At 44.6% G+C, this 14,953-nt stretch overlaps 1 protein-coding gene across 1 annotated transcript in view; it reads left to right on the forward strand.

Moving 5' to 3' along the window:
• WIF1 (WNT inhibitory factor 1) overlaps positions 1 to 1,349 on the forward strand; it is a 50,180-nt gene extending 48,831 nt beyond the window's left edge. Inside the window, exon 10 of the mRNA XM_074169074.1 lies at positions 1,228 to 1,349. Coding sequence (XP_074025175.1) covers positions 1,228 to 1,349 — 122 coding nt within the window. The remainder of the gene's footprint in view (positions 1 to 1,227) is intronic.
• Positions 1,350 to 14,953: the final 13,604 nt, after the last annotated feature.

A 14,953-nucleotide genomic window follows, 5' to 3' on the forward strand; every position in this document is an offset into this window, starting at 1 on the left:
TAACTAAAATGGATTACACTGTGAAAATTAAGTTTGGGGAGTCCACTTTTCTGCTGTGGGCTAGTGGACCTATATTCAAGTATTAAGCATTTATGTCATTCCCTGAAGGAGAAATACCATTGATATAAGTTATGGTTAGAAAAAAATGGATCTTGTAATAGTCTTACAAAGAACTGAGATAGCAAGTGAAAAAAAATGTACTATGAACGAACATCCCCAAAGAAATAATTACCTGTACAACATAACCAAAACTCATAACTGCCACGTTATAAGGAGTCAATAGCCACACTTTATTGTCAGCTCTGAGGTTTTCCATCCTTAATTACTCAAAGTTTGGGTACAGTCCTACTGTGTTTAACACTACGAAAATCTTTTTTGTATTCAGCAAAGAAACTGAGAATAGGCCATTTGGGTAAAATTCACTCCCATTTTAAGTGCCCATGTAGGGCTTAAATTGCACGTACAAGTCTGCATGCACTGCAATTCACTCTTTTCAACTAAAACCAAACATCTCCTGTTCTTGAGAGGAGATTTATAGTTAATTTGAGAGACTTGTTCCATACTCCTTCAAATGAATGGCTCCTTGGTAAAGCCGTTTTCTTAAAAAGAAGTGGTTAAAAAAATTGAACATGGGACTCCGGTTTTCAAAGTCATTTCCATGAGCTTTAAGTAATGAGATGGGTAAACGAAACTATAAATAATTACAACGTAATACTTGGAATTCCATTTTTATTGTTTGTTTTTGTTTTCCACAACAAAGCAGCTCTGCTAAGCCTGTTTCAGACTACTTTCCCCCCCCCTCCCAGGTGTTTATTGTTGATGCTGTTCTTTCTCTTTGCATTCAGCCATAAACCGAAGCCAAGCTCAGGTAGCTGGCGTGGATTTTTCCCAGGGGCATGCTTACACCCTTCTTTTAGAGTCTGTCATGGCAGATCAGCGTGACTGTCACCCATCGACACGGGCTGGGCACGTGTGAACCCAGGGCTGAGTGACAGCCTGGGCAGGCTGATGGTCCCCTGGGCTCCCTGGTGCAGCAAGAGCATCTTTCCATCTGGCAGCACCTTATCCGTCACGGAGCGGGGGCACAGAGAGGGGCGAGCACTTGCGTAAGGCACAGTAAAATCCTTTGTTCAAATGGGGGCGACTGTTTCCACTTGAAATATTAGCGGTAATATTGGCAATCCCGCTTCTGTGGTTTCTTTTCTCTTGAACTGGATAATTTTCCAGGGTACGGAGCCAGCGGTCTGAGCGCCCTGAGGCCAGCAGGCAGCAAGCACAGGCAGCACACGCCTTCACCGAAAAAGGCCGAGGAGAGGCATGTTCCACCCGAATCCAATTATATCTGGTGAACTCGAACATCTGAAACAGTTCAAGTTACACAAAGTTCATAGCCTTCATTAACCTCTCATGGATTGAATGTTAAAACGCTGTTCATTACAGTTAAGATTACTGGCTGGAATTTTATTAGCTTCATTATAAACCACTGAGCTGATATTTACTATTCCTTTTAAGTTTTATAAATACTTCTATAGCATGATTATGTAGGCTTCTTCTTTCAGTGCTTTGGATGGTGTTTTGTACTGTACTTCAGTTATGTTTAAACTTCCTTTTTTGATTATATAGCTGCAAATATTTTCCAAAAATTAAGTAACAATATTCAAGCAGAAAACCTTGTAGGTGTTAACCTGTATCATTTAAATGACTACAGATTTAGTTTGCCTAAGACAAAAGAAAGGTGCCTTTTACATTTTTGCTGTTGTGTATTTAGACTTCTCCCTAAGAAAAAGAAATTAAATAAATAAGTTACCTAATTTAAAAACTAAATAATTCAATGCTATTTTTGGCCTTACAGTTTTGCAAAGTACTGTGTATTAAAATACACTGTGGTGGTGCCATTTAAGCAACATAATATATTGTAAACAAAGTAGAACTATAACGTATGAACTTTCTGCATTGGCTTGAAGCAATATAATATATTGTAAAACAGCTCTTATGTAATAAACTTTTTATACTGATGGTTATGTATAAAATAAAGAAGCTGCTTTAGTTTTTCGAGTAGTGCTCTGTGTGACCTGCTCCAGGCTCATTGGCACTGGGTTGGAATAATGGCTTCTCTAGAGCACCCTCATAAAATAGTGGCAGATTGTATAGAATCATAGAATTGTCCAGGTTGGAAGTGACCCTTAAGATTATCAAGTCCAACCATCAGCCTAACATTGCCAAGTCCATCACTAAACCATGTCCCTAAGCACCACATCTAGTCATCTTTTAAATACCGCCACGAATGGTGATTCAACCACTTCCCTGGGCAGCCTGTTCCAATGCTTGAAAACCCTTTGGGGGTTTTCGGTATTATTTCCTAATATCCAATCTAAATCTCCCCTGGCACAACTTGAGGCCATTTCCTCTTGTCCTGTCGCTTGTTACTTGGGAGAAGAGACCAACCCCCACCTCCTTACAGCCTCCTTTCAGGTAGTTGTAGAGAGCGATAAGGTCTCCCCTCAGCTTCCTTTTCTCCAGGATGAACAACCCCAGCTCCCTCAGCCGCTACTCATAAAATTTGTGCTCCAGACCCCTCACCAGCTTCATTGCCCTTCTCGGGACACACTCAATGTTTTTCTTGTAGTGAGGGTTTCCTTCTTCTTTCTTGTAGTACTGGTTTCCTTGTCTCTGCTTTTGGCCCCACAGCCCTTAAAAATATTTCAGAAGAGCAACTTCTTCTTGTGCCTCTGCAAAGGAGGGGATAGCACCAGAGGGCAGGTGTTTCTCTCCCTATATTTGCCCTTTGCCACGTCCTCGGTCCCCTCCTGCACTACCAGCTGACCATGCCAAGCTGGTGTGCCCTGTCCATGGCAGCTCCAGTACCCAGGATCTTCTCAGAGCCTCTGTCCAAGCAGGTAGTAGTCCGGCCCTGGTGATGTTTCCTGTTCAAGGGTGATGCTCCCATGTCGTGTTGTGTCCAGATCGTATAAGCTTTGGGTGCTGCCTCTTGTGATAGTCAAGGGCCACCCAGTTTGCAATGCGCTGTGGCTAGAAAGCAATGAAAATGGTTTCTGTCTGCGCTGAAGAACAATATCCACTTCACCAAATGATTACTGACCCTTGCTATACTGCAGTTCTGGGAACCTCATTATCTAGGAGACAAATACAAAAAACAAATAGCACTAAATTTGGGGCATAAAATTAACCTTCACAAGTGAGAGGTTTTGAGTTACAAATGAAAAAGTCTAGTTTATTAACCTGACCTTGCTGATCTTATTTAGTCAATGGACCCATGCGCCAAGTAAAAAGACTTGCTCTAGGCCAGAGAGGGGCAGGACAGCTCTCTAAGGGTATGTTTTTATGTTGTTCTTCATGTGGTGGGAGTGTAGATGCTGCCCAGCAAGCCTGGTCTGACAGGAGACCAGCCTCCCATCACCACACATGGTTGCAGCCCTCCAGGCCTGGTGCAGGGAGAAAGGTGGCTGGGGAAGCAGGGGCAGGGCCAGGCCGGCCCCTTGTTACACCCCAGGCGATAATGAGAAACAAGGTGGTTTGGCCGCTCGGCTGACGTCCTTCCCCGGCATGGCAGTAAAATATCTCAGGTTTGCTGAAGAAGGAGCTTTCTTAGCATGGATACATGTAACAGCTATGGCTGGTGGGCTCCAAAGTGGTGGTCCCCCAGCCCTCAGGCTCACGCTTCCCGTGGGACCCCTGGCACCTCCCTGACCTCCTAGGGGGACTGGGGGGAGCCTGGATATGACCTGCAGCCAGCTTGCCTCTGGACATGCTGCATCGCTGTGCTGGGGGCATTTTGGAGCAGACTTCAGTCCCTGTGGCAGCCCCCATACCCTTACCTATGTCCTGGCAACCTGTGGATCTCTCCCTCACACCAAGACAGCTGTTGATTGTGGTGAAATCAGCTTTCCTTTAAAAGGGATAATCTGCTGTATCTGTAGGCAAGAAGGCAAAATACCAGCTGCTGGTGTGAGCTGGGCTTTTCCCTCAGCCAGGACCAGCAAAGGGGGTGATGGGCCAGGAAAGGAGCTCAGCCCCTGCCCCATCACTGTGCTCCCAAAAGCACCCTCTTCAAGTCAAATGAAGATGGGAAACAGGGAGCCTGAGGCACAGGAGAAGACACTTGGGTGATGAAAACCCAGGGGAGGTGTTGAGGATGGAAACATTTTTTGAGGTTTTCTTTAAAAGCAATGAAAGAAGGAGATTAATATTAGGCTGAGGTTAAATATGTAAGTGCTGTGTCTCCGGGAATGCCCCAGGAGCTGTTTATAAACATGGATGTCACATTTGATAGCTCTTTCTGTAACAAAGATTGGCTGAAGCCGTTGGTCACATGCCACAGTAAAAAGCACAAAAATTTCTGACTTAAAATTCCTCAGATATTTTGGCTGAACTTTTTCTGCTCCTGTCAATTTCTTAGAAAGTGCATCCTTAAAAACAACAAGTGTATTCTTTTATATGGAGTAATTTAATTTGCTGCTTGTTCCAAAAACACTTAATGCCACTGCTGTGGCTTTGTTTTCTGAGTTTCCCCACTGACTTTGGGAAAGATCATTAATCATGAGTAGAATACAGTCGGAAGGCAAACAAAAGGAAAAAATATTCCTCAAAGTGCACGCTGTAATACAACTCTTTTTCTTAAATAACCGCAAGTTTCCACACGCAAATTTTCCTCCATCACTTTGCCTTTAATGTCAGCGTGAGCACAAAGTTTCCTGGGTAGAGGCAGTCCCCATGTCAGAGAAGTTTTAAGTCAAAGTTCATGATACCTGACAATGCTAAAACGAGACATTAATTCTTCAGAAAAAGTCCAGTAGAAAGGTGAAAGCAATTTTGCCATTAAGAAATAAACTACAGAATTTATTGCACCCTCTCACTGGACAGGGCATATGTATGAGAAAAGCACATGTATGCGCCACAGATGAAAATCAATTAAATAAAAGTAACAACAAAAGGCAAACAAAAGTAACAACAAATACCAATCTATTAACAGACAGAAGCTGCCTTTTTAACAACATTTGGAAAGTTTGCAGTTAGACAGAGATGCCGGATGTTGCACCTGTGAGTAGCAGCTATGAGATAATCAAAACTGGTAAAATAATATAAATAGTTAAATCATTATACCTCCAGCCCAAAGATCCCAATTTAAGCAACTGACAAAATTATAGCTTTATAAAGTGCTTCTAATGCTGCTAAATAATTTGGATATCTAACATTAGCATCCTGCTAAGTCCAGGTGTGCACAACAGTTCAAAGGACAAATACATAAGGCACAGAAAGAAAGCAGAGACAGAAGCCCTGAGGACAAACTGCCATTAGTGAACCCATGCACATGGGGGGTTTTTTTGTAATTTACAGTTTAGGTTACTATCCCCTTAACTCCAGCTATGCTGCTCGATTTAAAATATATCACTTTTAATGCCTCTTCACTGGACTTTTTGGGAACTGGAGAGAATTTGAGCCTTTTCTTCTTTGTACTATGCACAAATTAGCAGCATAACTTCATGACTGCCTGCAAAGCATGCCCTGTGGCCATGCTGCTGGGGTCTCAGGGAGCCGGCACCTCGGTCCACACCGGGTGATGTTCACAGGGTGTCTCGGACCAAGTGGTAGTGCCAGCGGCCAGGACCCGGCACAGCTTCCCCATGCGGTGCGAGTGCATGGTTCAGTTGTTCTTATTCCAGCTTCAGCTGCATTTCAAGGAATATTAAGGTAAAGGAGATGATAAAGAAAAAAATTCAAAGCTGTTCCAGATGACTGGCTGCCTGCAAGGTTCAAACTCCAAAAGCCAGGCTGGAAGCTTTGGCCCAAGCTAGTGCTATTGGTTCAAACACTGCAGCTTTGTTCCAGATTTGATACCTTTCCCTCCCGCTCACTTCTCTACATCACCTGTTCTACTGAGTGTGGCCACTATGGAAAGAATTCCTACTTGCAGACACTAAGGGGAGAGCTGGCAGATCGGGAGCTGCCTGAAATGGCCTGAAGTTACACCAGGGTTTCTCCGGTGCCTGCCCTGCCGATGGTCAAAGGCATCACTCGGAGCCACAGCTTCACAGCAGCTCCAGGTCTTGCAGATATTTCAGCTCAAGTCTGGAGAAACCGCATCAGCCAAAAGTGCTCTCATCCATAACAGGGATTAAATCCTACTAAATCCCACAGGTCTTGCAGTGTGAATATGACTTCATGTTTGGTGAGGTGACGAGGTGCTATGATTAGCCAGGCCATACCCAAACCTTCAGATTAGACCAGCAACACCCTCTCCAATTCTAAACTGTGCCAGCAAGATTTGCTCACATGGTGCTTTCAACAAAAAAAAAAATACTAGTTAAAAAAAAAATATCAAGTGAAATGAGTCCCAGTTGTTGGTGTTTATTTTTTCTTGAAGCTCTCTGACAGGGTGGCTGCTGAGCTACCGGCCAGTCCTTCCTGCGTGGCTCTCAGCACCCAGCTCCTGCTGGAGCATGGTGAAACCCAGGCTCCTCGATGCCTGGCTGGAGGCAGCAGCACAGCCCATGCAAGTTCACTGACACTCAAAAGTGATGCAAAGCTGAACTCGGCACAGAACAAATCGGTTAGGAGAATGGCATGGTTTGGAAAATACATGCAATTTATTGCTTACCTCTGTGGCTTTCTGAAGTTCGTAACATTCAGATGATATTAATTTAAATGAGCCATCACAATTTAAAGTTAGAGAAAACCCCACTCTATATTTTTGGCTTAGAACAACATATTTTATTATTTATACTAGTTCCAGAAATTGCATTTTAATCCCGTTCAGCATAGCCCATCAGAAGACAGGAACAGTCGTGTTGCACAAATCTTTCCGTGGAAATGTGAATTTTTCAGAGGGTTTAGCACATATACTCTCTCTGGCCAAGCCACAGCTCGTAACCAGTTCAGATGCTTACAAGGGACATCCTGACAAGTTCTTTCTAACACTTTCTCTCCTGGTGTATCCTTGGAGGATCTTATGGCTGGGGAGGGAGGAGAGGTCAGTCTGTGCTTTAAGCACATACTTTGCAGAAGGGACCTCTCTACTCCAACCTGGTCTACAGGGAGAAGCTCAAATGTCAGGCCAGCTGACCAGCTGTGTGACCAGCTGCTTCTCGGCACATGCACCCCAAAATGACAGAGAAGCTGTGAAAAGTGGCACTAGCTTCAGTATCTGGCCTTGCTGGTGCTACCTGGGACAACCTCAGCACAGCTCTTACAACCGGCAGCAAATGGGGCCCCACAGTACCCAAAAAGAGAAACCAAGGAGAAACACCTCTTTAAAAGTTTGCTTTTCTCTAGAACGTTTTAAATATTTGTCAGGATGTCTAAATCAAAAGCCAAAATGTCCCAGGAGAAGGGAAAAGGTCCATACTCAAGACCAGCAGTGCTTCCAAAAAATGTTTCGGCTGTTTGAAGCCAAGTAGATTTTATTGGGTGAACGAGGTGTCGGCTTGAACTTGCAGTGACACCATTCACACTGTCCCTTGGCTCAGCACACCCCACTGTGCCTGAAAAGCAGAACACGAAACCAGCGTGTCATGCGAACAGCATGATCAGTGAGTACACAACCTCGTAAACCCGCCCAGCACAATGATGGGGTTTCAGATACCTTCCTTCTGGGTCCCTGCTTCTGCAGATCTGCTGTAGTGGATGTGATGGGGGAGAAGCACACTGACCACTTGCACTGAAGAGCTAAATGGCTGCAAAATCAAATTACAGGTCAATGTTTCTTGTACCACTGGGTTTTGCAAAGGATGTATTTGATTTGAGTCTCAACCACATCTTTGCCTCTTCCTGCTCTGCCCAATGTGGCATCCTATCAGCCTGCGCTTCCAAAAACAAACCCTGCAGCATCTGCAGCACAGGCCTCGAGTGAGAGTTGCCTAATACACCCCAACCATTGCATCTGCAGGTTTAAAGATACAGATCCAGAGCCACTGCACCCGGGCACCACTCTTCTCCAGGCTCCCTTTAGCCATGTCCACTCTACACGTGCAGAGTCCCCACTTTTGGCGTGACACCTTTGGCTTGCAAGGAAGGCACTTCTACCCATGTTTAATGGTCCTGCACCCTGTGGTACAACTTTATGTTGTTACATTTATGCATATCTTCATTTCTATTATGCATAAAACCTTGACTGAAAGAACATACTTTGTGTTGTAAAGTCAAACACTCAGAGCAGCCAGAGCCAGCTGGCTCTGTAAACACTTTGCAGCTCTCCCCAGCAGGCAGGTATATGCCACAGTGGTGTCCTAACTATATGAGGATCCCTGTGTCATGAAGGCTGCCAGCCTCTGCCCTTGCACACTACAACAGTGCAGCTCTTCAGGCCTTTCCATGGTCTGCGGCACGCAGACTCCCTGGACTTTCCAGTATGTGTCCACACTTCTCTCTCTGCTCTCCTGGTGTGTTCACCACCACCCTATGACAAACAGGAACATATTCTTTATCTCTTCCCATATTCCTTATCAGTTTCATAAGAATCATCTCATTAAACTGATAAGGGTCTAGAAAAAAACTTAAGGACATTGCTGAGTGCCGAATTGTTCATTGTTGCTGACTTACCATCCACAATAACATACCCGGTTTCTTCCTTTCATTTCATATTTTCTATTTTCCATTCCATTACACTTGCCAGCTCTTACTAGCAGCAGTTCCAATAGAAGTCCAAAACTTGTTCATCACATACAAAGTGCTTGGTGCACTGTTTCGAAGACAATCGTGCCGATACACATCCCTCAGGGCATTCCAGTTGTGCTGCTCCCTGCCTGTCCAGCAACCCCAACGAGCCTCACATGTAGGCAAGGGTCAGCGGGGCTCCATTAGTTCTCCAGCAGGTAGCATTCGGAAAAGCCACCCCACACTGTTTATACCTCATGCATCACATTTCAGCATTTCTGTGTTATCCATCTCACCCAGCTCACAGGAACCTTGCTCAAACGGAGCCCGCCATGACCCTGGCCTGGCATTCTCCTCAGTCCTCATACTACTGATTACCAGACTGTTGGACAAACTTGGCTACTATGTGAATGCCTTGTTTGCTGGACTCTGGCTTGCTTCAAATTAGGCTAATCCAGCTGAAAGTTAGAGCTCTCAATTAAAGTCCTGGCTATTTTCAGCATGCACAATTCCACCCTTCAACAAAAGGGTGGTCGCTGTGGGTACCACCTCTCCCCTGGTTTATCTGCAGGATGACTGCCCCATCTATACATCTCCCAGGTGGTGCCACTATTAAAAAAGTTAAGTGAATGCTCAGTACGATTCAAGTACATTTTTAAATCTACTTTATTATGTAAAGGAGTAAAGATTTATCTCCTTTTATAGTTATATCCACAATAAAGAGGGTATTTTCTGAAACAGAAACTTGGTATTGACTGTATTGCTTCACTTTATTTATCATGTGTAAGACCATGGTTCAGTAGCGATAGCTCCCCCTCTAAGGCGTATTCTTGAAAGGAATCAACTGTGTTTGAATGCGGCTGAAATGCTGGCCTCATTTTACACTGTCTCCCACCTCAAAAATTACCAGAGCTCCTGAGTGTTTCAGGTGTCACGAGTTACACCAAGACACATCAACAATGAGGCATGAGGGTTTTCCTGGGAGAGGTGGGTTTGGATTTTTATTCATTTCTGTGTACCTTTGAGATCAGCGGGAGTAGGAACTTCCCCAAGCCCAGAGGAGCCCCACCAATTGATGTTGGGGTAAGGGCAGCAACCCCAGGTGAGGTGGGTGCATTGACCTTCTGCAAGCAAATGTATCTTTGTTGCCACCAAGGAGCTGAAATTGGGATCGCCATAAGCCCTGTGGGTCTCTGCAGATGTTCCTGAACATCTTCACAATGTATGATTTAGTAATAGAGAATCACAGAATCACAGAATGGTTTGAATTGGAAGGTACCTTTAAAAATCATTTAGTCCAACCCCTCTGCCATGGGCAGGGACATCTTTCACTAGACCAAGTTTCTCAAAGCCCCATCCAACCTGGCCTTGAACGCTTCCAGGGATGGGGTATCCACAACTTCCCTGGGCAACCTGTTCCAGTGCCTCACCACTCTCATTGTTACAGATTTCTTTTTTATGTCCAATCTAAACCTACCTTCTTACTGTTTAAAACCATTCCCCTTGTCCCGTCTCTACACACCCTGGTAAGAAGTTTCTCTCAGTCTTTCTTATAAGCCCTCTTTATATGTTGAAAGGCCCCTATAAGGTCTCCCCAGAGCCTACTCCAGGCTCAACAGCCCCAACTCTTTCAGCCTTTCATCACATATTTAATTTAGATTTTTCCCCTCTACTGCTACTCCCTTTTTTGTGTTGAGTTAAAACTCAGTAACTTCAAATAAACAAACAAACAAACAAAGAAAGTCAAATAGGTCCCAAGTAAATTGAAAGTCCACAAGAACTGCATTTGTTCAGAATTGCCACTTCTGGCCTATTTGGAGTAGCCATTCAATACTGGAGTACCCCCATGTTTGACTCTGCACTCCTCCCTGGCAGTACAATAGCACTACAAAGTTTTTGAACACCTTGTGGACCACCCACAAGCAAGAGGAGCAGCAACCATGTGGCCAGCAGAATGCCTTGGGTGTGACGTTTCCTTGGGGCTTTAGACAATAAGAAAAGGGTTTGTTGGCTTCTATTTTGACTGAAATAGGTTTTGATCCCTCAGACGAGTTTGTTCTGCTTGAGGGAGAACAATCTTCTCTGAAGCAAACGGGTAACACAAACACCTAAGTAAAACGGGTGAGCTGTTAAGTACAGAAAGTACCTGAAAAGAGCCATGAGTGTAGTTAAATATTTAGATTTCTGCTCACTTTTTAAGTGGATTTGACATATCCTCATGCAACAGCTCTGACTATGTTGCAGTGCTCTCATATCCACCGCAAAGCTTGTTCTGGAAGAGTTTAAGACAAAAGAAAAAGATCTCCTGAACACAACATCTCGATGGAAACAGGAATGCAAAATCTCACATTTCTTTTTAACTCTGCTTCTTCTCCTAGCAAAAACCATTCCTTTTGTATGTGTCCCCTTCAGCATCCCAGAAAATAGAGAGGGAATAATTACAAGGAAAAAAGTGGCTAATTGGGAGGTATGCTTTTTCCATCGTACTCAGCAAAACAAGTAAGGTTCCTAAAAGACAAGCCAATGAATGTCCCTTTGAAATGAATGGGGGGGTGGAGAGGAGAATCTTTTAAAAATCCTTGCAAGCGATTTACAGTAATTATAACCTCATCCGTTGTTCATGCCACCTTCCTATCCATTGTGAAACACTCCACCCAGGCTTCCTCCTCTTATAAGCAGCCAGTGATACAACAGTGTTATTTCATATCTCTGAAGCTGTTATTAGAGGCAAATAATTTTGCTGTGAAACTGGAGTGCAGCTATAAAGCTGCTGCCTCACTGCTTTGGATCTGAAAACGCAGCTGCATGGCACAAACTAAGTTTGGCTCATTTACGGGACGTATTTGGAGCCTAGAAGTAACTTCTGCTGCATGCATGAAGGTTTGTTTGGCTTTCAGGCCATTCTGGGTCAGTTGTGCTAGCCAAGCCCTGGAGATTGTCCCAGACTCAGGGGCATCTCCAGCTGTTTGATCCTGCCCGCGTTTCCCAGTTTAGCGGAGCTCTCCCAGCTGAGTTACCCATCAAAGTACAGAGGGGAGCAGCAAGGAGGAGCTGACAGCGGCTCTCTTCCCTTTCAGGCAGTACTGAATCATCACTCTCATGAAAGGGCAAGAGAGGACCTCACAGCAATGTTGATGTAATTCTCTGTGACAGACAGAATTAAAGATCTTAACCAGATGTTGTTATTAAAGAGGTGTAGCACTCGTTCCAGAAAAGAAAAGAGTCTGCTTCCAGCATCCGTATTTCAAAAAAGATCTTGGAAAATTTATAAGAGTTGAAAAGAAAGTGGCAAGAGCTACTCAGAATCATGGAAAAGCCTGTCACAGAGTGAGAGACTTTGAACGTGATTCAGGAGGACAGGCTGAGCTGCCCAAATTGCTCCCTGCTGCTGGAAGAGAGGTCTTTCCTTCACCTCACACCCCATCCAACCAGAAAAAAAAGCAGTTTTCTGCTGGGTAAGTGAGCTCAACCAGATCTCCAATAGATCAGCAGAAGGGAGGAGATCTTCAAAAGGTGTCCCAGCCACGGTCTTCAGCTACTTACAGAACCAACTCCCTTCTATAAAAATGCCCGCTGGGGTTGAAAAATTGAATCTAAAGAAATTTCAGACTGGATCCAGGGTACACGTTATTAACAGGGCATTAAATAATGTTAGATTTTACCTGGGACTGCAGCAGATTCTTCATCACCAGAGTCTTAAAAGTAAGACTTTCAAAAAGATACACTATTAGCTAAAAATGAAGTTACAGGCTTCATGTAGAAATGGCAAGACAAGGTTCTGGTTCCTTCCACACTATGATCACCCAGTCTAAGCTTTTGTCTAATAGCTTATTCTGGTCTTAAACACATAAAATGGTGAATAGCCCCAGAACTAAAGACAAATCCTAATGCAGGTATTGCATTCCTGAGTGCCTCTCCACAGTTTCACTCCAGAGGTGGACGAAGCTTGTTAGTGACTGAAGTCACAGCTAGGTGCTGTTCATACTCTGCCATTTGGTTTGTAAGAGGCATGTTACGACTTTAGCTAGTGACAAAGCAAAGAACTCAAGGCCACGTCAAACCCTAAAATGTATAATTTCCAAACAGTTGTGGCTTTTTTATTTCCTTCCTTGCTCCTGAAGTACATTTTTCACTGTCCCATGGCAACTGTTCCTCCTCACCCTGCTGTTATGTGAGAATTGGGATTTTTGAAAACTATCGTGAAGGAGTTTTGAGGAAAACCTTCAAAAATGCACACCATTTAAAGACCAGGAACAGAGAAAAGTTCATCAGAAGGACAAAGAACAGCAGCAAGCCTGCGATACGAGCCTTTGCAGAGGCAGCTACTCACAAAAGCCCCACAGCAGAATGAGTGTCTCGCTATATTTCAAAGGAAGTGTTTTTACAGATATGGTCAGAGCCCTGTGGCCTTCAGTTTTCTGGGTACCAAATGTGGGTCACAGTGGGTAACATGATTGCTCCTGAGTATCTTGGCACATTGGGTTTTCCAGTCCTGGCCAAACTCCACCCTGGACAAGTGTTGTCTTCATTTGCTGGCAGATCCTTCAAGGGATCTTTTTGTGCGAATGACAGCTGAAAGGCATTAAATTGTACAGTAAATCATTTAACTGGAGCCTAGAATGTGTGAACACCGAACCACAAGCTCTGACAGAAGAAAATCAGAATTTATTTTGTGTTTTGAACAGTTTTAACGTTAATGGCCCAGTTTAACCACATGTAACAAGCATAATCTGTTTAGTTTTCAGCAAGGTCTTCACTGGATATTGTATACCTCTGTGGTGGTTTCCTCTAGTTATTTGAGGTTTCTTACTTGGGAATTTTGTTGTTAACATGAATTTTATTCTTGTGAAAGGTGACAGAATGCTAGCTGGGGAGGACAAAGCCTGTCCACACCACAGTTCAGCAGAGGCAGTAGCAAACCTCTCACACTTTCCCAGATTCCACCATAAAGAAACAAAACATGAAGAAAGACAATCCAGGATGAACAGCAAAAACCTAATAATGGTCTTCACCTTCATCCTTGAATTCTCCACATCTTGGGGAGGGTCTGCTTTTTTTTCTTCTGGGTTTCAATAAGTGCTTCCTTTTGACAATTTTATTTAAATAAAAATACATTCTTATGGAGGGGAAGTTGGTTTTGACAAATCAGCATTTTCTACAAGAGCCATTTCATCTAAAACTCCTACGTCACTCTGTTCAGAAAGTATCCTCATCCAGCGTCCAGTCAGATTGGCTTAGCATAAACTCAAAAATGTAAGCCATATTCTGAAGGCAAAGGAGACCAAGCCAAGGAGAAAGCCAAAGGCTGAAGAAAAGTGGGCTCTGGGCAGGCAGAAGACAGCTGTTAAAGGAAGACCTGCTGGGGCAGTCCTGGGAGCTGCAAGCAAACAGGCACTTACTGATTTATCCTAGCATTAAACTGACAATTATTTGTTATAGTCATTAACAGTTTTGTACCCAAATTCAGTCCAGCTTTTCACTTGCTCGGCCATCTGGGAGAAACCTTTGGTTTGTGGGGACATTGGTGTGCTGTAGCCAGCCTTGGGCTTGGAAAGATGTGAAGGCATTGATGCTGGAGCACCTGGCCACCCTCTTGCCCACCAAACTGGACTCCCCAGGACTTCCTGCCACAGGAGGAGATACTGCACTCACAAATGGCCAGCGTTGTACAGGGGTATCACTTTCTGTCCAGAAAATGTGCTCACAGCCACCGAACTGCCTGCCTCATCTGCTGGCCTTGCCCTCTCCATCCATCCATCCATCCATCCATCCATCCATCCATCCATCCATTTCTTGGCTGCAGCTTCTGAGTAGACAGAGCCCATTCACAGTCACCAGGACACCAAACTGCTGACCATAGTGACATTAGGAACCAAATCCCAAACTAAAACAAAACCCGCAAAAACCATATGTCCCCAAGATACCACCTGAGGAGAGAGTCTTATGGGCACAACAGTGCCAACATGACCCTGCTCCAGGCGCCCCAAGTCTCTGCTGTCACCGTCACGTTCTTCTTGCAGCTGGACCCGATAGTACAGCACAGTAAGCAGAGGCCTTGGTTCCACATTACCATTCATTTCACCAAGAGCCAGGGCACTCATACCGCTGTCGTTCCTTCCAGCAGCTACCCTCTGAAGGACAGACGGTCAATCCCACCATGCTCCCAACCTTCCCTGGGTGATGGCTGCAGCAGCACCCTGCCACCACCCTGCTGGACTCCCAGCAGGCCCGACTCCAAGGGCTGCCACGTTGCAGGGCAGGAGAGCAGAAGGACTCGGTGTGTGTGCATCTTTGGTCCTGCGAGGCACTGCCAGAGGCTCCCGCGATGGTGGAGTTTCAGCCT

Source organism: Numenius arquata, chromosome 2 (assembly GCF_964106895.1).
Source record: "Numenius arquata chromosome 2, bNumArq3.hap1.1, whole genome shotgun sequence".
Lineage (NCBI taxonomy): Eukaryota > Metazoa > Chordata > Aves > Charadriiformes > Scolopacidae > Numenius > Numenius arquata.